This window comes from Trachymyrmex septentrionalis, unplaced genomic scaffold (assembly GCF_001594115.1).
Source record: "Trachymyrmex septentrionalis isolate Tsep2-gDNA-1 unplaced genomic scaffold, Tsep1.0 scaffold72, whole genome shotgun sequence".
NCBI classification, from domain to species: domain Eukaryota; kingdom Metazoa; phylum Arthropoda; class Insecta; order Hymenoptera; family Formicidae; genus Trachymyrmex; species Trachymyrmex septentrionalis.
This window is the reverse complement of record NW_017305905.1, coordinates 107392-134253: the sequence shown is the minus strand read 5'-3', so window position 1 is coordinate 134253 and position 26862 is coordinate 107392. Positions and strand designations below refer to the sequence as shown.

The following is a 26862-nucleotide window of genomic DNA, read 5'->3' as shown; positions in this document are numbered from 1 at the left end:
TGTGGTTTTTATTCTGGTCTTCTATGAACGCATGCATGCGTGCGCGCGCGCGTGCGCGTATGCGTGCGCGTGAGTAAGTTCGCGCGATAGCGTCTTACTTATTGCTTTAGAAAGTAAAAGTCGTCGTCCTACGATGCACCACGTGCACGCAACACGACGTGTGCGATGTGAGGATGTTCCCCGTGAAACCACGCTTCTGTATGCACGCGAATATTCATCGACTCGTTTTCCTTGCCGACCCTCCTTCAGCCACATTTCGAGATAATATACCTAAATTATACGTAAGATTACAAGTAATTTAAAGATAATTATTTTTTAAGTCGCAAGAATTGCTGTGCAGTTAGAGAGGGTTAGATAGCGCATCATTTTTAAGCTTAAAATAAACTTCCAAGTTTTATCATTGTTTCTTTAATTTCTCGTTTATGACTAACGCTGATAAAAAATTCAGGCAAAAGCTGAAGTTTTCTTCTAGTCACACTTGTATGAATTTTCGAACAGAATATTGTCTGAATTTGTAGCCATAGTGTATCAATTTCTAGCCACATTTCTCTGAATTTCGAGCTACAGTATCTAAATATTTCTGATCTCAATGCCTAAATATTCAGACATTGTCTGAATTCTAGAAATTCAGAAGTGTGGCTAGAAATTGATACAATATTCTGTTCGAAAATTCAGACAATGTAACTGTAAGAAATCGTCAGCTCTTGTCCAAATTTCAGGCAATTTGTTACAGCGAATTTAAAAACAAAAATTTTACGTGATTTGCGTTTTACATTTTTTAGGGGTAAAATTAAAAAAATATTTCTTCCGGTTGAAAAATTTCTTTTATACAAAGTCTAAATTATCAGACTAATCTTCAAGCTCCCTGCTACTTTTACCAAAAATAAAGCAAGTTAATAATTAATCGAATCTCTTAGGAATGAAATCGTCAACGTGCCTGAAACGATAGAGTCAAGAACGCGGGATCAAAGAATAGGTCGGGACGATCCACGAGAATTTTACAACAGTACATTACGCATGGTGGTGATTCGCAAGCCGATATGTCCGCAAAACGACGAGCCCAGTATATACTGAAGTTACATCGAATGTTATAATAATCATTGTGATCGTGTATATCGTGATCGGTACACTATTAAAAAAAAAAAAAATCTACTTTTTCGCGAATGCCATACAGATTAATGATCTTTGTCGATAAGAACTTCGCAAATAAAGCTTTCGCATAAATACATGTCGTTCATTTTTGAGGGCACCGTGGAGAGAATGGGATCACATTCGATTATGCAAGAGACAAGTAACTTGTCGTTTCACCTTGCGAATCCCTTCAAATCCATTGCACGTTTTACACGTTACACCGTCCGCACGAACTGTCTCTTCCACTTACATATAGTAGAAGAGGACTGAATTCGATCGACATTTCTCGCGCGAGACACGTGCGCGAAATGCACGTTTATTGTACAAAGCGCTGAGCCAACACGAGCTGCCGCGTAATCGATAAGAAAAGTGTTTTTTCGCAAATATTTAAGATTACGTACTTCAACTGTCGGAGCGCATCTTCACGCGATGCTGCATAACTAATAATTTGCGTCAGCTTCCTTTCGTTATCCTGAAAAACGTGAAAGTCTTCTCATTACGGCGATCCGTCTGAAAATTACGCTTGTTATGAAAACAGTTATCCACATCGTGTCAGTTTTTAGGATAAATAGACCCGTAATTACAGACACTTTTGTCTGTATCGATAAATCTTGATCGAAGATTTCTACTTCGAAACATTTTTCAAGGGGAATTTATAATTTATAGATTAACGACGGCACGGTCTATTTCTATTTCGATTGATCTCGATAGTATATCGAATGTCGATTTCTCTTAAAAGCGTACATAGACGTATTAGAACAATAGTGTGCCCACTGACGTCGGTGTTATTAAGCACAATTATATGTGGTTAGCGCAATCAGCGTATGCAGTGAGGTGTAACATTTATAATTAACCTACGACTGCGCACGCGTGTGTGCCGTGAATGTAATCAACAATTTGCAACCGGAAGTAAAGAAGTTAATTAAGATGCATTTTTGCTCTTTTTTTTTCCTCATTTGCTCACTTAATTAACATTGATGTGTTTGCTGTAGTATTTATTTTATAAAAATAAAATTGAAATATTTTAACCCTTGCTCGTTATTTATTATTGCCCATTATAAACAAATTAAACTTTTCACGAATGTCGAAGTTATAATCGCGTTTTCAAACTGATTTTACTTCAAATTTTATTTACCTGCACACGAATATTTTTACTTTCGAAGATATTCAGGTATTTCGATTTTATTCGTTTTTACGAGCATTTATGTTTTATGTAAAGATTTTATTATACTGCATATGTGACAAGAGAAAGGACGTTTAGATCTGAAACAAGTACAATAGAGGTAATGATTTAGTAGCATTGAATAAACAATTCGTCGTAAAGAGAGAGTTCGAGAGAGAGAGAGAGAGAGAGTTCGAATAAACGCGTGAACATTAGGTGCTCGTATATATCTGACGTTAGAAAGCGAGTTACGCGAGCGCGTACACCTTTGTTCGCGTTTATTATCCATGTGGTGACGGTGATTCGCCGGTAATTTCATTTTTTTTACCCAAGTACCTATCCGTTTACATAAACGTGCACGGCACCGAGAGAGGCATCGAGACAATGACTGAGATATTTCAGTTTTGACGACGTAGTAGTGTAGTTGGCGCTGCAACGACTTACGTGTAACTCTGTTATTGCGAAACGCGATTATATAATTCGTAGTTTAGTTGTTTGTTCAACGGAAAGTGTATTAATTTTTTTGATTAAAAAAAGAATCAACGCTGTAAATAATCTTCGATTTTGTGATTTGGCGACTGACGTGATTAGTTATTAAGAGAATCGTACGAAGTAAAGCGGAGGTTAGTTGTGACACAGATAATTGTTTTAAGCGCAGTAATTTCTTTGTGCTACCTTACGCAAAGTATAGACGATATATATTTTAGTCATTTAAATATTTGCGTTTGCTCAACCAGCCCCGTTCTACCTCACTGTTAAGATAAAATTTTAATTCCTTTTTGAATTTCTTTTTTATTTACTATGTGAAGGATAGTAATATTGTTCAAGATTACTTTGAATAGAACTCTTTGTTGTTCCGTTAAACCGGCCAATTATCCAATTTGCAATTTACTTCGAATAAATGATCGAAATTATTCAAGTGCAGTTACGTCATTCACTGTACCGATCAAGTTGAAGGGAGGTTTATACGATCAATGATACTTGATTCGTAACCAAATGATTTGACATAATTACGCGTTCGTTGTATGTTCTCTATCCATACAGTTTGCAATGAAATGGCGTTAAATGGTAATACTGCGGTTGTTACGTAGCAGTGGCCATTGTTCTCGCGGAAAACAAGTTCCTGACATTGAAAATGATTCACGTGTCGACGGCATGTAGCTTGAGACCCATTTTTTTTTCGCATGACGTTAAACATGATCATCGTGATAGTATATGATTTTAATTTCAATGATGAGACATTTTGGCATTAAATTATTACAATAATTATTATTTGTGACATCACAAAATAATACACGAAGATGCAATTTATGTAATATATAATAATAATATTAATTATATATTGTATTTAGAGAGTGTTATATTTATTTTCTAAATCTCGTATGTAGAGTGTTTTATATATTAGAGTGATTGCAATAGTCACTCTAAAGTGTTTACTTTAATTTTTGAGTGGGAACGGCATTTGTAAGCTGGGAGTGAATTTTTTACTCAAATTTTTAAAACGCGTACTCACGTGTTTTTTCTTAAAAACCGTTTCGTAATCTTGAAACTTGTGAAATGTGCGGCAAATTAAGACCTTTGTCCAAGTAGAAGTATAAAATAATTCCTGAAATAATAGTACATTTCTCAGCTGTCAAAAATCATTGCGTATTTAACATTTGAGAAATATATCATTATTTTAGGAATGAATTAAGTATAATATTTTATGACATATCGGACAGATGTCTCAGTTTGTCGTATACCACGGTTCAGGGTTACGGAATTATTTTTAAAAGAAAAATAAAAAACGAAGCTGTACGTAGCAATTAATTTATTGCTTGTCATTTCTTGTCTCTGACATCATACTGCCAATTTAAGCCTCGAGCCTTAAAAATGGAAAAAAATTTGAAAGTTACGTATAATGCATATGTAATTTTTTAGATCCTTCCGTTTTTAAGTTTCAATATATCCCAGCTGTTTATTCGTGTATATAGATACTTTAAACGTGTAAAAGAGTTTTCAATTCTGTAACTCTAATCTCGAAGAACTTTCTAATTTGCAAATGTCGATAATTTCTGTTAGTTATTTTTAATCCTCCAAAATAATTCTCAGATAAGTAATATTGAAACATATCAAAACGTAACGTTTGTTGCTAATTCGAATACCTGGGAAATAATTAGTTTATTTCGGCCACGTTCGCACCACATTCTAAGTTAATCCATATTCAAGTGCAAGACATGATTTTTGACACCAAAATATTCCTCAGGCAACAACGATTGAGCAACAAAGTTCGGACTATAGGTGTAGTAACAAATTAAATAGCGTTAAATTTTTCAATTTATATTTTTCAATTTATACGTTAAAATATTTGACACTACTGTTGCATTTTCCGTCGGAGTCAAACACTTCGCGGTTGCAGCTCACGACGACTGCAGGATGTACGCATAGTAAAGTAATGTTTATTGGTAGAAGCCCAGGAGGTTTCACCGCTTTCAACAGTATGTCTGCTGTATATAAGAATGGTTTGCATTTCACCAGAGAAACTCTTGCAAGGAACGACTCGACGAAATCGTCTTACGTTCGCTTTCTATCCTTCTTGATGGCTTTGTCCTTGCTTGCGGCACGCCCTTCGTTTGTGCGGATGCTTCTTTTTTCCGAGACGGATTGTCGCCGTCTTGCCGGAGCAACATGATCTTGTGCCATGTGGTCTACAGACGAAAGTACACCTCTTCTCATCTCATATATATAATATCAACCTTTTCTTTTGTAGTATCATATCATTATGCTTCTTTTCTAATGTCATTTTACACATGTTTAACCTTTCCCAGAGAGAGGATCTTCCCGCACATCTAAATAATTATAATATTTATAGGAAAATATTTTACACTCTTGATCAGAGCATGTAATATTTGTATCAATATCAATAGGTAAATTGTGAAAATGTATTAAATATAGTTAACATGTTGACACAATAATGGAGAAAGGAAAGAGTTTTGTTGATAAAATTCTTCGCATTTATTAAGAAGAGAGCACAAATCACGGCAAATCTCTTTTATTGCCTGTTTCCCGGTTTGTCTGATTCAATAGAAAAATTGAATTTCGCAGTTGGAAAATTTATCATCGAAAAGTGTTTTAATAATTCTTTCCGAGTTGCTCCTCCCACAAGAAACGAGAGTGTGTTCCTAAATTCGCGATTAAAACTGTCATGAAAGAGCAATCTGATCATGATGATCTCGGATGCGTATATAGATCGAGTTTTAATGCTCTATAAAGAATTTATACGCCCGTTTGTGGCATGAAGCATGTTTGATTTTCTTTCGTTATCGATGACCTCCGATGTAACGATGCGTTAAGAGCTGAACGCATTATACATTTATCAGTAATAAAATTACGATATGTATACTTGTTATATAAATACGGGAACACAACAGGTATAATTTGCCATATTAATTTATGCCAGTCTCTGTGTAGAAAATTTTTGCAGACAATAAATTATACGTTATGAGCGAATGATTTTCTCAAATGCTTTTACTTTTGTCTTATTATTTATCGAGCCGCAGGAATATTTATAGAAAAAAAATATTTGCAATGAAAATATATTAAATATATTAAATATAATTAATAATAATAGAGAAAAAAATGAATTCTACGTACATGAAATTTATTTACTTGCTTTTTTAAAGAAACTTACATTTCTACTTACTTTCCACGGAGGGAATTACATTGTATTATTTTTGCCGTTTTTATCTGATGTAGATTTAAAAAGACATTTATGAAGAGTTTGACTTTTATTTTATTTTGAATTAATTCAAAAGTTTTTTTGGCGCTTACCTTGAAGTCCTTGGACATACAGCAAGTTTAATTTTATTAAAGTAAGCTTATCAAGTATATGTCTGATGCAGAATCTCCTTCTTTTTTTTTTTTGCTACGATTAAGAAATTTCCGCTTGTGAAATTGAGACTCGAGATCGCTATAATTAAGTCTCTTTTCATCAAGTGTCGTCGCACGGTGGAGAAGAAAGTAGAAGTAGGCCTTTCAAGTGCTTTGAACAAAATTACGCCACTTTTATGGGATACTCCTAGTTACATACACACTTGTCATGTGTTAAATTTTATTTAATTTATTTTTCGTACGCGTGCGAGTCGCTACAACCGCGATGGTTAAATGTACTTTCTCTGTGTAATGGGTGACCATTACTTTAATGGAAATTATTGCTACATCATATGCAACTGATCTCAGTGATTCTTGATTACAGTGTGTTCTAAAAATGCAGTTGTTGCTAACCACAGACATTTACTAATTGATGTTCTATTAAGTATTACAAGATCAAACTTACATATCGTTACACATTCCTGATATATCTCATGTCAACCTTTTTTTCCGTTAAATATTCACGATTATTCAATTTTTAATATTATATATATTTTAGATAAAGAAAAATATATATAATTATTTGGACGCAATTTTATAAAATTAACGTTATGACATCTGAAATAGAATAAAAAATGCTTTTTATTCTACATTACGTCTTTTAAAATTTTATGCTTGTCAGAATGATTTTTCATATTAAATATTCGTTACAATAAATATTCTTTCTAAAAATTATATTTTAACGATGAAGCCATTTTAAGAGATGAATTTTTGACATGCTAATTTGATGCTCTACATTCTACATGAACGTCTCTATGTTTTCACTGCACTTATAGAAACGTGGATCTCTCTTTCTCCGATCTTGCTCGTAAAAGTTTACATTTGATCACGAGTTCAGTTTTATCATTTTCCTTTACTGTAAATCGATTTTATACTCGCCGATATATGCTACCAACACGAAATAGATCTACCAGATGTCGATTTGCGTATTAGTCCTATTTAGTAATCCTTTTCCGAAGAATTTTCTGGTCTCACAGTACATCGCTCGCGAAGCATTTCGTAATATTTCGATCATATAAAATGCCTCCAACTCGCTTGTCGAACCCAACGTAATTCGGATCGGTCTCGTGACAAGTTCCTTCTCGCGACATGAAGCTTCAGCAATAATATGTGTGTCAGCATGTTAACTATACGTTCATCCAATGTGTCGTGCGACCCGTTTTCTTGTTTTTCAGAAGCTACTTTCAGCAAATCATTCTCGCGAGTATTATATTCCACGGAATTACGGAAGTCATTGCGCGCTCAAAGTTACTCACAATTTTAATTCACATGGATATTAAATGAATTCCTGATCTTAATTCGCATGTCACTTGTGACCATGCAATACGCAAAAAGTGTATTATACTTTTCGAAAAATCGTAGTTGTCGAGAAAAAAATCGAACGAGTTCTTTTTTTTTTTTCTTCCGAAAAACTGCTCCTTCACGCTCTGTCGGCCATCCTTGATCTCAACGGTAAAATCGCGGACGGAAAAAAAAAAAAGAAAAATCTCTTTTTCTACGAGCAAATCCGTGGACCATTGGCCTTCATTCGTTTCGCGTCGTTTCTCGGGGTTCTAAAGAACGCAGGTGAAGCGATCGAGCGATCTACGCGAGCGGTGGAACCAGACCAGCGCTTTCGCATTAATGAGAACCCTCGGATCTGCGCGCGGCGCGAATCTATACTATTAATCCACTCGCATTGCCATGACGCCAATCGCCGTGTTGCGATACGCGAGTGGATTTATCGTTCGACGATAACCGGCAGCAAATGCGGAATGCGCGTTCACGACCAAGTCGAAAAGCCGGCAAGCCGATAAATCGCGGTTAATAACGGTGAACAGGCCTCGTAAGGCGCGTGTAAGGTCGGCGGTGTCTCGATACGCTTTCGATCTTACGATTAGTAGTGCGACCCTATACCGATAGCAACGTACTCGTGAATTGTGACCAAATTGAATAATACCCGCCGGCTCAGCGCAGCTACGCTAAGGTACGTCACGCGGATTATTAATCGCGCGTTATATTGCGAGCCGCGCGCGCAATAATTTCTAATTAAACCGCGGAGGTCAAGGCGCACTGTTGACCCGCGAACATAAAATCCGGTTCGGAAAGAACAACTTTTTGATTCGCGTGTACCTTGCACAAAGTTCATAGCTTAATTGCTACGTTGGATGAAATTAATCGCGCTGTTTGATTTTCTTCATTTTTCTTGATATTTTCCTCTTTTTAGATTCAACGGTTGTTTACTGAGAGAAAAAAATGGTCGCAATTACCACAATTTAAGTATAATTTAGTCATTTTCGGTGCCAATTATATATTTTTTTTTTTGGTAGTTTTTTTTTTGGAACTGCAAGTATAATCATTATTACTAACATTGTAGCTGTAATAATTATAAAAATTGAGCTTCTAATCACAGTTATTTTCTCATGCAATTACAGTCACAAATAGCAAGCGCTTTTCTCTCACTGCATCTATCAATCGTACTTTTTCTTTTTCTCTGATGTGTAGTTCGCACTTCACTGTCTTTTAAATATCCATTTTGAGATGATTGTACGGCCGTATATCTTGCAATATCTATAATCTGCATTGAACGCGGAAGTTCGTTTAGCACCATTATACGTCAGTCTGCCATTCAGCGGAACTGGTTCTGTCGTCGGACAAGATCAAGGCTCGATTGCTGGCGATCTATTGACGATCTATCTCGAATGCGTGTCAACGGCGATCAGCGATTGACCGATCTCAGCTTGGATATATTTTTCCGTTCTCGCATGGAGTAGCGGTTAATGCTAGATCCACACGCAATTCATGCATTCCTGAAGCTTAACGTATCGACACCTTACATGCCTTCTAACCAGCATGATGGGATTTTATAGATGACTCGTAACTAGTGATCATCTTATGTTGCGAATATTTCGCAATTGCTTCCTTATATTTTTATTACCCGCTATATAAGTCTTATACTTCTGAATACATACGCAATATACTTGAAGCTCCGCTCTGTATGAACCTGTGAACGGCTCGAATTTTAATGAAATATTATATTTTCAAATATATAATAAATCAAATAAAACTAAAATATATTTTTAAATAACGTTTGATAGTGAAATATAATTTATGTGAATTATCAAAGTAAATTGGGACAAATTGTTTAGTTGCTTTTAATATAATGTAAGATATTATTGCTAACACAATTTTATTTGTTTAATATAAGACTGGCACGTGTTCAATGCCAGCGGAAAATATGTGAGACAAATTTCTTATATTTAGAATTAAAATATCTTCTAAGAATACGAATCACAATGTCTCAAAATTTGTTCAGAATATATGTATTTTTTTGTATCAAGTACAATTTTCAACTTATATATATTTTTTCTTACATGGTAGCATTCAAAGAAACATAAATGTCATACAAATAGTAAACTGACGACAATGACTCTGATGATTTTTCTATCGCCAAATATAAAACTTGTGAAATACACTTTGTCCCTGGCGAGTATAAAAAGTGTTGGATATCATTTTACGAAATGCTAGATTCTTGTGATCTCGTACGCTTGGTTGTCGATCGGAAATCGATTTAGGAGAAAAACCTAGAGGCGACGTTTATATAGTACGCGATACAAGGCCGCGAATCGTTAACTTACTACACATATTCCAAAATAAATCACCGGTCTCTAGGCCTACTTCCTGGCACAAGACCTGGCAAGGTTGCGCGAACAACGAACCAAAGAATTGTGAAACCGGCGACGTGTCTTCCTAGCCGTCTCACTTTTTTTTTCCACTCGCATTCCATGGCATTCGATTTCATGCGGTAAATCGATTGACTGTAGATCGATGATTCTTCGCCGTCTTTCCATCGTTCGTAAACGCGCCATGCGGGAACATTGTTGAAAGCTGAATTTAAATCTGTAACGCGCTATTCATAACTTTCACTCGTTTGCAACAGCATGTAAAGCCGTGTAAAGCGTCGTTAATCTTGTGCAATTGTCTCTAATTTAACATGTATATCCTCAATATTACGTATTGCGTTTTAATAGATTTTCAAGATGTGGAATTATAAAGGTTTATGTAGGTCGCTAGTGCCATGTATATTGTTATTTCAATTTAAATAATATCGGGGCACGTGAATAAGTATACATAATAAGTTCTCATGCAATTAAACGGAATTTATTTTATATTAATCAAGATGAGTCTACATTATACGATCGCAACATTGTAACTTTGTAGATAAGGCTTTTTACTGCTTGTTTACTGCTTTTTGCGTCGCGGATTGCAAAATTGTTGGCAGCGTGATATGTCACGTGTTAAACCATCAGTAAACCGCAATCCATCATTAACAACCATGAACCTCGGCTCTCACGGCATTTCTGTCTTACTCGGCCTTTAATGATAAATTCTGATTAATCTAATTAGAGAATGTAACTCGTGCACCGTTACGTACTCCGTTGTGTATGCGTTTTCCAATTAAACCCGCAATGCGCTTACAGACGCCTTTCGCGCGGGCCACATTTATGCCATAGTTGTGGAAGTACGCCGGGGTATTGGAGTGTGATTGATACCGATCACCGGTGATTTTGCGATACTGTTAGGACGCAGTTAACGGCGGATCTCGTGCGACACGGCTCGTTAGTCGGCCAATCACGATATTACTGCGGAAAACGTGGGTGGCCGATTGTGTCGCGATATTACGCATCTCTATGCGATCCTTTATACGCAATTAGCCGGCATATATTCGTGCTAATCGCCAGAAGATTACATTTTTGTACAAACTTGACTCAAATCACTCGTATTCTTAACGTTAAGAATCATTTCTCAAGATTTTTACCACTTCTTATGTTAAATTCCCTGAAGGCTATGTTTAGATTTTTATCCAAGTACCATCCGTCATTTTATCTTTGTTTACTGTACGTTAAACAAGGATAAAGCGATACCTTGAAATACACGCTTTAAAGGGGTATTCTAATCTAGAATTTAAAAAAAAATCAATATTTTCTTTTTTACATTTTTTTTTATTTAGAATCTAAAAATTAAATTCCTAAAATTTTGTCGATATTAGTCTTAAAAAAAGAAAAGAAAAGAATAGATATTTTTAAGTTGTAGCGCACTTGTATTTAATGCTGTCAACTTAAAGACAACTGTTATCAAGCATAGACTGGAGAAAAAGTGAAAAATATGAGTGTCTTGAGTCAGAGCAGGGCTTGTATCGATTAGAGATAAACTTTTATTTTTATATGTATTTTTATATTGCAACTGTATTTGACATTTTAAACGCGTCCTTCTTGAAAACATATTTTTTTTCAAGTCGATTGATATAATTTCTCAGAAATTATTGAATCTATTCATTTTAACTTTTGCGTATATAAAATAGATACATGTTTCTTTACTGCATAAACTAAGATTATATTGCCATTTCTACAAATTAATTATTTCTCCATAGAGATGTCAAATTAAAAAATTTTGTTGAAAAATTGATACTTTTAACAATAGTGGTTTTAATGCGCTATTTTAATAATTTGTAATATTTTTTATTTATCTTGATTTAAACTATAGCCATACTCATAATAATTAAAAATACATTTGAATTTTTTGTTTCGGTTAAGTTGGAAAGGCCGCAATTATGTCAACCACCGATACATTATTTCTTTTATATTACATAACGTAACATATTTACGTAACGTAAAAACTAATAAACATTTAGCCAAAATTACACCAAAATTTGTAGGTATTTACTAAATATGTACAAGTATATGTAAAGCGTAGAAGAATATGTGCAGCAGTTTAAAAAAAAATATCTCAAATGTAATTCTCATTTTTAGGTCTTATATAGACTAGAATATCCTTTTAAAGTCTAGTGATACGTATCAGTGTCTTTAAAAAATCATATCTTCCGTAAATATTAAGCTATTTACTTCAACTAGGACTTGTTTTGAAGAAAATTATTTAAACTTTAACTGAAAAATATTGTGATAAATACAATTATAAATATAAAAAAATATACATATGTAAAATCAGAATTCAGAATTATTTGCGGACTAATCGTGATGGAAGGTTTGTTATGAATAATATTATTTTCGCATTATAACTATTACTAAAATATCTAAATAATAAATTCCTAATATTTTATATTATACAATATAAAAACGCATAATTTTCAAGCTGTTTTATTGATAGGAAAAAATGACTATTGAATATGAAGAAATTTTTTTGATTGATACTTACCTAATTTTATTGATAAAACATTTAAATGTTTGTCATAATATAGAAAGATTGTTGCAACTATTTCATTATTATTTTAATGCAAACTCATTAGCAGAGATTATTGTTCGTCTCATAAAAGACTGAAGAATTCGACAGTGTTGTTGCGATTTCTATAAATCTGCAAATATAATCGCGATGTGATGCGAACGTATCTTAAATTTCGCAACCGTTCACTTAGTTTTACTGTCTGCCTCGTCATTTTCAGAAATGCAAGAATTCTCGGTGCTGCATTTCGCGGCGTAAAGCATTCCTCGAGGTACGCCAGGCGCGGAATGGTGAATTTGCATAATGCGGATAATTTATTAACGTTCTACGCATTCGCCGGTGAAATTGCGACGTGCACGCTTTTCCTTTTGGACGTGTCGATAGTTTTATATCGATTTGCATATTTCTGCAACGTTCGTAGCCTCTCTGCATGCAGAGGAAAGCGAGATGGTACATATGGAGCTGAAATGTAATTTTTTAACATAGTAAGTTATAATGATAATATTTTTTAACAATTACTTTAATGCTAATATAAAGCTAACATACCTCTAACTTCGATATATTGCATCTCGAAAAAGTCGAAATTAATTTTTACCAAATTCTTTTCTTTTGCAATGACTTTTTTGTTATACTCCTATTCCGTAAGAATTCTTATTAAGGTCCAAGCTGCAGGGAGTTGTCCTGGCTCGTATCTTTCCTTTTTATCCTTTTGAAGCTTTTGAACGAAGCGGCAATGTTTCTCGAGCCGGACGTCTCTTGGACTCGTGAATAGTGCGACCGGTGTTGGTGTATGCGTATGTATTATGCAAACGATGAAATGGAGAGTCAGAGTCAGAGGTTGCGCGATCCGGAATGAGGAAAAACTCGGGTCATCGTTTCTCGTGCGTTTAACCAGCTGGCTGATTGATTAAACGACGTATTGGAGATTACACGCGGCGATAAGGGCAGTGTATATATAAAAGAAAGTAATGCATGCGACTCGGGTACTTGAAGAGTTCCTGCCGACGCCCAAGCCCGTCAGTCTTACATACACGTGGCTTCAAAAATATGCTCACGGCGGATTTCTCCGTTTTCAAGTAAAAAAAACAACTTCCGCATTTAATTCGGAGTAATTTTAGAAAAACAATGTTATCTAACCGAGTCGAAATAATGGATGGTATATTCATCCGAGACCACTTTCTCCGCAAGCCGGATATCCTTAACAAAGTTAAGCCTGAATTTGTGTTTGGAATGGGATGTGTGATTTGGAGTGAGATTGCCACGTTTTCGCGCACAATATGCGAAGCCGGCTATCAGGCTATATCTCGCGAGATACACGAGAAGATAAGTGGAAATGCGGAAAAGTAAAATATACATGGAAGATATAAACAGAAGTTATACATTATTGAGTGTAAAATTAAATATAAAACTCTCAGAGCTTATTGAAAAATATCAGGGATACATACATTTAAAAAAATTAAATTAACTTTAAAAAAAAATTTTTTTTTTTTTTTTTTTTTCTATAAAAATGTCGAAGAAAGTGTAATTACGGGGGGTACTTTACACCGGAGATGGTAATTATCTCGAGAACCAAATTTAGTGTTACGACTGCGATGTTTGCTCTTGATAGCTCCGACGGTTAACGATAATAGGTGTACAGCTGAGAAATTTCCGAAGAACTCCGTTGCTGCGTTGCGGTGAAATCGTTTGTGTGCCGGTTTTGCAACGGCCACACGCGGTTGAATCAGGCGTAGCTTTTGAAGTTTCTATCGCGCGCGGAGCACCATGGGCGCCGATGAACTCTCAGCACGAGGATGTTGATTGTTGAACTGTCGAGGCAATAAGATATTATTCTTCACTCAACCGGTGAATATGATAATGGATACCGTATCTCTGCCTTTATGTAATAATCGCCCGCACGTTCCGCGTCGAGTGCAACAATGTTATCCCAGTAGAGCGAGCACGGCTTTCAACGGTACTCGTAGTAGCGATCTAAATTGGGTTTGTCGTCTTTAACAACCCTTTCTTGTTCTCTATTTCTTGCTTTCCTCTAGGGAGTGAATGTTAACTCACTTTACCTTCCACTCACTCACTTTAACCTTCCGCAAATCCAAAATCGACATGACGAACTGTCCGAGATATTTCATATTTCTATGCTATAGTATAAGTAGATCCTAATTTAGTAGAATTGCATAGAAAGGAAAATTTTGTTGAAGCATCGAAAAATTTCGTTGGATACAGATCTAAAAATAATTTCGTTGAGCCATCAGAATAATCATATAGGACGTTCAAAGTATTGCTAGAATGTAATTGCTAGAATGTCAAAACTTTGTGCAACATTGCTCATCATATTTGAGATTTCTGTTAATATGTAGTAATTATTTTGATGTAATTATTTTTCTACAAAATCATTTTTTATCCATATCTAGCTTTTTAGATACTTCAGCAAAACAACCGCTTTTTCTACGTAGTAGTATCGCAGCAGATTATTATCAAAGGTTGTTCCGCGTTATAAACATTTTTTAAACAATTTTAACTATCGCTACCAGCACGTCACTTGGCGGAAATGTGTTGTGTTGATTATTTTTAGATAATAATTTATTCATATCTAACTCGATCGGAGCACAACTCAGAGCTACCGCCAGGAGTGCTAAAAATAATCGATATAATACAAGACATTTCCGCCAAGTGACGTGCTAGTAGCGGTAGTTAAAATTGTTTATAAGGCGGAACAACCTTTGATAATAATTTATTCGTAGAACTCGAGCGGAACGTATCAGAAATATCCAAAATTATCGGGTCAACACGTTTCCGTGAAGTCCGAATATTCTAATCTGTGTAAAAATGATTAATTGTTGGAATTTTCTGAAATGTTATATAATAATCAAGCTTAAAAGAAACGGGAACACTTTACAGATGTAATATTTGATTTGGTACTTTAGAGTTTAAAGGAAGTTACCGCGTGCTGGAATGTGAAACTAGCATGGCATTTCTTTATTTTTGATTTTTTAATATAAGGTGATTTGATTATTTAATATTTTATAATATAAAAGAATATTTTGTTATTTTTGAAAGAACAATGGAAAGTGCTACCGGAACAATCGTTATTTATGAAAATTTATAAAATGCCGTGCTAACTTCACAGACCCTTGCTGAGGTATGTTACACCTAGTAGATCGAAGATTAATTATAGAAAGCGTTGGAAAAAATCGCTGAGCAGAACACATTTGATATGCTAAACGACGTGCCGGGGAAAGAATTCACATTAGTGAGTTTTTGATAATATGATTAAAAATCGAAAAACTCTTTGGTGTATAAGTAACGAGAATTTCTAGAATATAATTGAAAGACATCAATAATGAGAACGTACAACCATTAGTATAAGTCAAGCATATGGAGCCAATTACTCTTTTTCTTCATCTTTTTATTCATGCAACCGATGTGATGTTGGGGAATTATCAGCCGGGGTCTGCGACATACTGGCTTACATAAGGTATCGCATACCCGCGTATACCTTCATAGAACGAAGGATAAACACGAATATACGCGCGTGTGTGTGTGTGTGTGTGTATGCGTGTGTGTATGCGTGCGTGCGAGGACCGGTCTCTAAAGGAGGGCAAGTCAGGCTTTGGGAGTCGAATTTTGAATCGCCAATTCCCATTTGTCCTTGGGCAATGAATGTTCTGCTCCTTAATTGAATTGACTGTTTGATTGCGAGCTTCATGAAACGAACGGTATACATGAATAACATTATGATCAACATTTCCGTTACATGTGAACAAAACGAAGCGAATTAAGAGACGTTAGCAAGTTTAAATTCCTTGTATAGAGTAGCGTAATATTCATTTTGATACATTGTTTGTTTTTATCTTAAAAATTTGATAATACAATTAAAGCAGATACAACAGCCATTTTAAAAGCCACGATTAAATAAATAAAAAAAATATACATGTTTATCTTTTAAAAAAATTTTTATTTCCATGATATGCATTCTAACAATATGTATTATAATTTAATAAAATATTCTTCCGGTATATTGAAAGAATAAAGAACAATTACAGCTGGTTTTACGTGCTGGATTGGTGTCCAAGTATAAGTGCGAGTATCGATGGAAGGAACGATAAACCATAAAATTAAGAGAGTAAAATCCTGCATCAACGATTATGCGAATGAAATGATTATGCATCGACGATTATGCGAATGTTGTGTCGTATGCTAGCTATAGGTAATCATTAGATGACTTAGAACGTAGTGATTCGACGTGCGATTTCCATCGTTAAGCGCGACTCGGAGTAATAAAGATGTGCGCCACTTATTTTTTCTGAAAAGCCCATAAAGCAGGATTGTCAATTTCTTATTACCTATAGAAGCGATATACAAAACAGCTGTAGCACAACAAAGGAGTTAAACGGCTTATGGTGTTCCCTTGCGTCACTGCTCATTCGTACATAGGAGAAAAATAAAATCGCATGAGTCACAAGTAATAACAGTAATTTTCTACCGCGATAGGTTTTTCGCGAAACTAATCGACGAGCCGCGCATCAGCTGATCCACGATTGTCGAGATTAGTTTCTCGAGGACTCAGAGGAGTTCCACGGAGATAACGATCTTCATTTGAACTTCCACCGTAGAATAAAGTCGTTTTCATGCCCATTAAAGAGCTTCGCGGACTGCTGCGCTGCTACCGATTTCTACTTTTTACGTGACATCCAGCGTAATTTTACAATATTATGACTCTGAACACGCATACGGGCATGCTCGATGGTGATGGCCCGAGGAAGTCGATGTCTGACAGGCGAAACAAATGTAGCATGACGAATTACGCAAGTACCTCTCTCTCTCTTTCTCTCTCTCTCTCTCTCTCTCTCGCGATGCGCGCGATCGTGAAAAAAAAAAAAACATTCTTCGTACCTCCTGTCGCTCTTACTTTTTTGCCGGGAAGATCGCGGCTGCTTTCTTTTCCGCGTTAAAAGGGATTTGCTTGCTCGGAAACGTGGCTTAATAATTATATTGCCGCTCGTGTGATACGCTCGCAGTGTTTCGCACGTTATCTTTCGCGAAAAGTATTTGCTTTCTCCAGATTTTTTTCTCTCTTTTTTCTTTTATCTCACTTCAGATAATCGCGCGAACATCGCGGATAGAGATGATCGCGCGAGAGACACTCGGAACTAACGTGATCGAAGACGTTTCTTTTTTCCTTCGCCGGCCGGCGAACTCCGTTCGCGCCATTGTATCAGCTGTCCCCCTTTTAATAGCAGGCGGAATTACGAGGCTGCATTTAATTGAGAACCGGCGCGAACTCGACTCGTCTAACGGTGAGTTTTTATTACCTCGTTGGCCTGGAACAATCGGCAAGTCAGATTCGCTCCGGCCTGGCTCCGATTCTTCATTTTTACAGGATTCTTCATTTTTACATCCGGTACGGAAGTGCCGGACTGCACGCTATATTTCCTCGAGATTTAATTGCTGATCATTTGTCTACGCGAAAGTGTTAATTTTGACCCAATTGGATGAAATTTCCATTTTTGTAATTGTCGATAAGCACGCGCATAGCGGGAAATCCTCAATTAAATTAATTTGCTTCGATTTTATTATTAAAATTCTTTAACGTTGCATAACACATTTCTTTTGTTGTTTCCTCGTATAAATAAATTGCTGATTGAGCTACTGATATAGACTCTCTTCTTCTTCTTCTTTTTTTTTTTTTTTTCATTAAAATAGAAAATATAATTGGCATCAATTTTCCAAATGAATTAAGTAAGAGAATGTAAAGAAAGAAAAGATGAAATAACTTCCGTTCAAATTTAGATACAAAATTAGATACTTCAAGTGCAATGGCCGTGAGTATGAAAAAGCAATCACAAGTATAAGGAAACAATCTTATCTGACACAGTATCTAAAACTATTAGAAATTTCTTTCACTCGTAAAAGAATCCGCAATTATATTCAAAAACGTACGGTGCGCACATAGCTAAATGTTGTATAATTTAGTAACTCCTCAACAATTTTATACGTCACGTTCAAATAATAAATGAATACGTCTTCTCTCTTGATAGTAGCGAAAGAAACTTCCGTTGGTTGTCTAAAAGATAAGGCGAAGGTAAGAAAAGTGGAGGAGTATAACGTTCCTGTTCTCATTGTCAGTCAGAAGTGGCTTATCAGATCATTGATGTCAATCGTGAGATAGTACAGGACAATTAGGTTGCATCTACAAATTGCTTCGTCGCTAGATACTTATCTTGTCTTAATAATCGGGTCTCGTTCATTGTTCCGCCATGTTTATTATTGTCTCGTAAGCGACGATAATAGTCGCTCGGTGTCGGTTCCGGCGTGTACGTATATATATTCAGTCGATGATCTTAAATGATGCATCTCGTCAAAATATACCAAGGGCAGCATACAGTTGATTCAGCGCAGTGTATCCTAATGTTTCTTCACAACTTGGAATTCTACCATCTTCGATATTTTCCTCTGGGAAAACGTATTATCTACTTTGCATGCGATATGTACGTACTCAATTAAATCCTCAATCAATCTCCCCCTCTCTCCTCCCACGAGAGAAAGAGATCGACGATTAATAAAGCGAGGGCGAGGATCCAGGAAGTGCGAGGATCGCGGCACCTCGTCAGGATCGTGCAGAGGATCGATGAGCCTCTATCGTCTCCTCCTATCTCTCCGTGCCTCGTCTTGCGGGCGAGAGGTCGCGACTTTTTTCGCAACTCGACGCCCACCCCGGGGTGATTTATTCGAATTATAAATCGGCGAGACTCCCACGTTGAGACGTATGCAATGCCTGCCTCGCCGCGTCGTTCGTGGGAGGTCGAACGCGTCAATTATACGCGACCCACGCCGGTCGGGGCTTGATTTGCACGCGTGAAAGTGTTAGAGCATATCACGAACCTCCGTGCGCCTATCTTTCCGCACGCGTACGATCCGCTTGATCCTTATCCGGAAAAAAAGTGTTTTACTAATCGAACCGAAAGGCGGTTTTCACTGCAATAATTAATTTAACGCTGAAATCGCAACGCGCGAATCTATCATTACTATACGCAATGTTTTGACTAGTACGCCTAATAGATGTACTTTATCATTGCCGTGTATGTAATGTTTCCAATCAATATACTTAAATTGCTCATTTGACTTTTCACATTTGCTACTTTTTAACTATTTTTCCTAATCATCTTTTAAATTATTACGATTATTCTGTGCCAGAATTTATGTCGTTTTTTTTTTTAGTTAATGAACATCGGTCGAGCTAAACTTGATTGTTGTGATTTATAAAAGACATTTATAAAAGACGATAATGATTATTTATGAAAGGGCATGTAAGAGTTTGATTTAAAATCTTTATAACGTAAAAATTGAATATATAAAATTACGTGGTAAACTTTATGACTTGCAATAATATTGTATTTTCTGATGTAGAATAAGAGACACGTTAATTTTTACGTTAATAATCATTTAATTTATTATTAACGTATATTATTAACAAGAGTTCTTTATACTGATTGTTTATAAAAGACAGCTCGATACTTTTGGCTGTATTTTATTTTTATTTTCTATATTAGTGAATTAGTCAGAAATGTTCCGTTGTGGCATGTTTTTTTTTTTTTGTCAAAACGTATGTAGATACTTGGAGGTGAATGGTTTTAACAAAAAAGGAACAAAAGATATAAAAGAAAATGGCGGTCGTTGTTGCATTTGTAGAGAGTGCGAACGGTGCACATCGTCACAAATATGATTATATTCACGCGGGAAGTATTCTCATTAAGTCGAGTCCTGCGGAATAGAAGCTGTAATAATCAAGATTCTTGCACCTGTAGGACCGGCTGCAACGGCTTGCCATTCTCGGTGCAACGATGACGATGTTTCTTCAGAGAGAAAGATCGATGCATCACTCGATGTATTTTTACTCCATGTCGATTATTTTTACTTATTTCCTACGATGGTATCTTAAATGTCCGTATATGCTGGTACAGGATTGGCTCGTACAAAAAACTGTACCTGTATCTTACAGTGCTGGAATAATATTAATCGATAATACGCTTGTACTTATAGTTTCAAGAAAAATATATACATATAATATACCTAATATGTACAATACAAGAGATTTCTAAAATATTTTTCCAATTTATACATGTACTTTGATTGTTATATAATTGTGCTAAGAGAATTTAATGTTTTTATAACATTTTCTATTATGTTATTATTCCGCTTACATCAGGATATGACTTTTTCATTATTTTTATTATTTACGTACATAACGTTGTCTACTTTGTAACGCAGTGTTCACACTTACTGTTCCTAGAATAGTAAGCTAATTTATCTGCCCTTCTTTTTTTCTTCTCTTTTTATTTCCTTCGCCCGTCCTTCTTTCCCTCGCTGGGCAGATAAATGCGCGACCCGCGAAACGAGTTTTGCAACTAGGCGACCTCCGCAAGGCGAGCGAAGCTACAAAGCGAGAACTCTCTTGCGAGCCCGCGGTGAAAAGAAGGAGCACGAAAGGCGGTCGAAAGAAGCCTCACGTACGTTTGCATTCCATGTACAGAGAGTACATATCGATGATCGTTTTATAACAAAATCCAAATGGTCGTCCTGCGGATTCCGCTCTCACGTGTAAGCGCGAAGATAATAAGCACCCATAAGCGAATAAATGCTCGACCGCCATCGGCGAGAGGAACGGAAAAGAGAGGAATGGAGAGTGCTACCAAAGAGAGAGAGAGAGAGAGAGAGAGAGAGAAAGTTCAGGCGATGCAAGAGATCCGCGATATATGAGCATGCAAAACTTAAAATTGCACCAGCGACATGATAACGCTAATGAGGAAAGAGAATATGAAGATGCGTCGTTTACGTATACGTAAATACAAACGTCATCAAAGTAACACAAATTCGTAAATAAAATAAGTAAAATATAGATATGTGTATATACATGGAATAAAATCTCTGCCATGTACACATACATGAAGAATGATAATATAAAAAGTATATAACAAAAGAGCGAAGAAATCAGGGTGTTTCAGGACCTCTGGAAACTCCAGGGGGTGGAAAATCTCGACGGTGGAAAAGAGTCGACTTTTGTCAAGGAACCTGTGTCCACCGACGCATTTTTAAGAAGCTACGAGTCTGGTCGCGCGTGACGTCTGACAATACTATATTAAGAATAAAGGACATATAATATTGTCAGACATCACGCACAATATTGCGTCGGAAGTCTTTTTAAAAAGTTGTTTTTTTTTTTTATGAGAGCTATCCCTTGAAATTTTTTCCATGGGTCAAATTTTTCTTGTATATTCTTTCTCTCTCTCTCTCTCTCTCTCTCTTTTTATTTTATACAATTTTTTAAATACAAAAAATAGTAGTTGAAATTGGCAGTATATAGGCTAATTATATGAGGCTATTTAAAAAGTTGCAAATGTTCAACGTTTCGAGAACGCTTGATGTATGCTGAGAGAATTTCTGCACGTGATGTAAGATCCGCGCATGGCGGGCGGTTAGCGCGTGTTGTAGATTTGCGTAAATAACTACGTGGCTTTTTTTTCTCACGTGAAGCTCCAGTTACCAACGTGATTAGATAGCTCACGTATAGAATTACTTCGATAATACGTACGCATCATGTATTTCTCAGGCAACGCGATATCAAATCATAAAGATTTTCTTTCGCGTAATTCACATCGTTCTGTCCTCTGAAAAAAAAAAAACAACAAAAACAAAGATTTAAATTGCATAATAATTTTTTATCCATTTTGAATTCTTATGCGTTAATTCCTCACATGGATACATTGTACGAAGAAAATTTTGTTAATAAATTACACTTCAGTTTTTCCAATCCAAAGAAAAGAAGATTACATACATGAATAAAATAATTTTGCTGAAAGATCTGAAAATTGAAAACTCAAACTGATTCCTAAAATATTAAAATGTTTTATTATACATTAGTTACTTATTATTTTTTAATTTCTAATTATTTTGATCGTCCAGCAGAATTATTTTCAGATCCAGTAAAATTTTAGATCTTTTTGTAAAATCGTTTCTTTTTTCCATAGTGATTCTGATTTTACGCATGTAAAGATATGTACTAGTCTTCGTTTCAGAATAACTTGTTTGATTGTCATCTCGCTAACTCGGGAGCCTTGAACGAAACGATCAGCTGGACTAACGACATACAGTTGGTGTTCCTCTTATTGCCTCGATTTTCCTCGTTCAATTTGCACCGCTATCCGGTATGAGTGAGCTCGGATTAATTTCCTTCGGTCGATACTACGACGAATTAATCTCCGTGTAAAATCATGCCGACTGTCATGTCGGATTCAGCGGCCGAATCCTGAAAAGGCAAAATGACAATCGTACATCCTGCGGAAGCGGATGCTCTCCAACACGCTTGGCTAACTCCCTCCATCGTTTCGCGACCTACCCCCCTACATTGAAGTAACTTTCAGTGGACGTTCGCGTTGCAGAGGTATATACGGATATGCTTTGCTTCTGGTCTTGTTATTAACGTCAATACTATTCTTGAAGCTCGTCTTTCTACAATCTGCTCGTAATGCTCGTAAGGCATATCAGTGTGATAAGTATAATCTTATTGTATATTCTTTATCTTTTTTATATCATAATTCTCAAATTTCCTGTTTCTAGATACCTTTAAGTAGCATCTCGATTACTGAAATATTTTCTGATTATTCTTTTTTTTATGTAAAAAGAGTCTGTGCTAATTTTCCATAATTGTCATGAAAAATTGGATCCTGGTAAAATAAGTTAGTTTCTACATATAATATAGGTGTGACAAGAGATGTCATAGCATAGATGCAGGACTCGGTAATAGATAGTTTTTGAGTTATAATGTACCAAAGGTTCTCTTGAACGTAAATTTTATACCTTTGATACACCATAATTGAAAAACTATTTATTATCGAGCCTCGTATCTATGATGTCTTTAGTTCATTACATTACAGCTACACATTGTATGTGAAAATTAATTCATTTTTTCATCCAATTCATCATATAATTAGTAGTGGGGTTTTTAAGAACAACGACTAAATTATTACATATTATCAGTGATTACTGATAATAAATCGAAAAACAATTTTTTCTTCTTTCCGTCTTAATACAATTCAAAGCAATCGTAAGAGATGCAGTTGTCATATATCACGGAGTTAATTGTTTCTTTATTACATAGCGTTTGTCGCAAAATACTTTATGGCTACAGTATGACGTAGATTATTACAGCGTCTGCCGCGAATATTTTATGGCTATACCTAGTATAGACGCAGATATTGTTCTGAGGCACGAACTTGAAATTGCAGCTCGGAATAATCAAATTCTACGACATTGTATCCTTCTCCTGTGCGCCATATGCGCGCTGCTAGTTTCAATTCCAGGAGCCTAGTTTACGGATGCAGCACGCACTCGTGCACGCGAGCCGATACGCGTGCAACGAGCGCGCGGAGGAACGGGTTAAAGCGGACATGCGTATGTACGTGACTGTGTTCGTATCAGGCATCGTGTCGAGATCGTTGCAGCACAGCGTTCGGAGCCGAGCAGAACTTCCGGTTACATTGAACAACTTTATCGGTGAGGAAGTTCGAAGATAAACTCGAAGAAGCTCGGAGTCTGCATCTTCGAGGAGATGTTGATTGTACAATCTCAAAATTTTTATCGAAAAAAAAAAAAAAAAAAAAACTGTCGATTTATTTCTCTCCACCTTGTATATTTATGCTCGTACTGTCTGGAGAAACAAATGTTACGTGTGTTTTACGTACGTACCGTGTTACTATGAATGACAAAGTGCCGTAACTCAATCAGTTGACTAGGCCATAGTTTCTAATAACTTTCTTGAAACGTCATCTAAAGCATGACGTCGTAATGACCGTCAGAAATTGTGATTTAGATATGTTTACCTTACTTTAGAAAGTTCAATTTGTTTAATGGCCGACAAAAGGCATGTGCGAGGCGAGATATTTATTTTCTCGGAAGATATAAAAGAAAATCGATATGCAGTTATTACAAATTGCGTATTAAGGACTTAGTCATATTATAGCGGTAAGACAATGTGTGCCACTTTGGTGACAAAAATAACTATCTGAATTTTATCCCGCTCTTCGTGATCGCAATGTGCGGCGATAGTGCAACGATAATGCACCCACAATTGCTCGCTAATTGGCTCGTTTATGTCCCATTGGCATAACTTTAACATCCGTTTTCCCAGATTATGACGTATTCGCGGACGCAAACGTAATCTGTCCCACATTAGTCTAAATGGTGGCTCTTTGAAACAATATTGCGGGAAACGGTATACAAACGCTTTCCTGCGGACGAGACCGAATTAGCAGAATGGGAATGACACGCAACCTGCAGTCGACAATTCGATTCCCGTTACCTGAAATAATAACGTGCCGTACCGTAGCACCTAACTATCATTACGATTTACTGCGTTTTCGCTATTATTAAAAGGAAGCTATCCCACCTGTGAATATCTCGCGGTTCCTTGTTCCACAAAAATTTTTTCTGTCTTTTTGCAAATTTTTCGCCTGCTTGCATACTCGTTAAGAGTAACATGGAGAAAGATGAATGCGCTATGTACACATACGCGCGTGTACAATGGAAAGAATGAATATTACATCTAGATGGGAACATCTTCGTTCGCCTAATTCGCACATTGGTTGGTGAATAAGCTCTTATTTTTTTTTTCCACAGAAGATTCTATAGCATTTTTATTCTCGAAATAACCGAATCGTAACGGTGTTTGAGATTTTACGAGAAATATTGGGGAGCGACTGAAAAAATTGGGAAGCGTACTCTTCGATTTAATATATATTTTTTTTTTGTGATATCATTGCACGCATATTTTACGATTTCTTAGTATTCCTGAAACGACCGCGTGGGGGCCAATGCGCGGTGACATTTCGCGAATTTCGCGTGTTATGGCAATTGAACGAGAGGTTTCTTCCTCTCTGCCGAGGTTGAACGCCCTCGTAAAGCCTCAAAGGAGAAGTGATTGAGCCGCAGTCGCCGCGCCACTCCGCCGTCGTTTAACCGGATTAGGAAGCCAGTTGAAGAAACGAGCGGCTCATGTCGCGTGTTATACTCCAGATATAACGTCGATATATGTGTGCAGGATGCTCGTGTGCATTACAAGCACTACAATGCTCACGCATGTACGCAGATACGCGGGTGCGTTACCGTACAGAGAGACCGACAAACCCGGTGAACCAACTCGCTGCCGCTGTTTTACGAGATACTTGTCGAGTGTGTGTCGGTTGCACTTCACGCGATCCTTTTTTTCCGCGTGAAAACCGACATTCATTTAGAATTGTTTTCATTTTACAGTAAATTATTAGCAATTATAATATACGCGATTATCTGTGAAACCAAGCCCACCTTGTATTTTAATTAATTTTAAAAGATGCGTACAAAGTTCGTGATGCATCTATTTTTACAATATTTTGAAGCAAGAATTTCTTGTTAATGAAGTGATGGATTTGTATTCGTTAGTTGATATTTTGCATCTTACTAACGGCGATTTTTAAGATTTTTTTTTTAGCTGTTATACGCGTATTGATATTTTGATAGTTATTTGCATACAATTATATCAATTATATCAATTATAAATATATGTATAAGAGCGATTTGTCCGTCAATCGTTTGCGAGTTGAAAGCTGGTACTCCATACGTGTTCTTACAATAATACTCAAGTGCCCGCAAAATCGTATTGAGTGTTGAAATAATTTATGCGGGTTGAATTTCCGGCGACAGCGTAGCGCGAATATAACTCAAGAAACTTACGTCACGTCTGAAATGTGTACTTGAGTATGTTTTAATATCGAGAGACCGTTAAGATAAAATCGTTCCAAACTATTAATCTAACATTGTTGAGAATTCTATTGTTTCTTTGTTAAACAGATTACTTGCATTATCGCTATACCTATTTTATAATAAAGCCCAGAATGTATTCTATTATTCATTATCATAAGCCGAGAGTGTACTCTATTATTATTAATAGTCTTTGCATTTTTTAACAAATTCTGTAATTGTGATGTAAAACATGCTTACGTTCGCGGAACGATGATTTGTTAGCCGAGAAATGTGTGCAATGATTAACAAAAAAGAGTTGAAAAAGAAATAGTCTGAATAATTTAATCGATCGATTGGAGATTCCAATGATGACATGGCACGCGAACTTTAGTGAGCATTTTCACATTGAGGTTTGCGGATCATCACGGAATCAAATGCTGGGAGTTCGCGTGCGACAGTGCCTTTTAACCAGATAAAAGGTACGAATTTCACATGACCGCATTCACATTTTAGTTAGTTTAGTTTGTTATCTTTCTAAACAAAAAACTTTATCACGACATTTTTCTAATCGTACTTGTTTAGTCGTCTAAATATACAAAATGTTACGAAAATTTCAGTTCGTAATTATCGTGGTTTCACATAAAGCGAAAATTTTAGAAAAAAATCATTAAAGGAAT

The 26862-nt window shown here is 36.1% G+C and overlaps 2 protein-coding genes across 2 annotated transcripts in view; both read left to right on the top strand.

Annotated features, from left to right (window-relative positions):
* The window catches only part of LOC108753820, an 8226-nt gene extending 7024 nt beyond the window's left edge, over positions 1-1202 (top strand). Inside the window, exon 5 of the mRNA XM_018495739.1 lies at positions 918-1202. Within this exon, the coding sequence (XP_018351241.1) occupies positions 918-1074 (157 nt within the window). The 3' untranslated portion in view covers positions 1075-1202. The remainder of the gene's footprint in view (positions 1-917) is intronic.
* The window catches only part of LOC108753821, an 81507-nt gene that overhangs the window by 10399 nt on the left and 44246 nt on the right, over positions 1-26862 (top strand). The window lies entirely within an intron of this gene.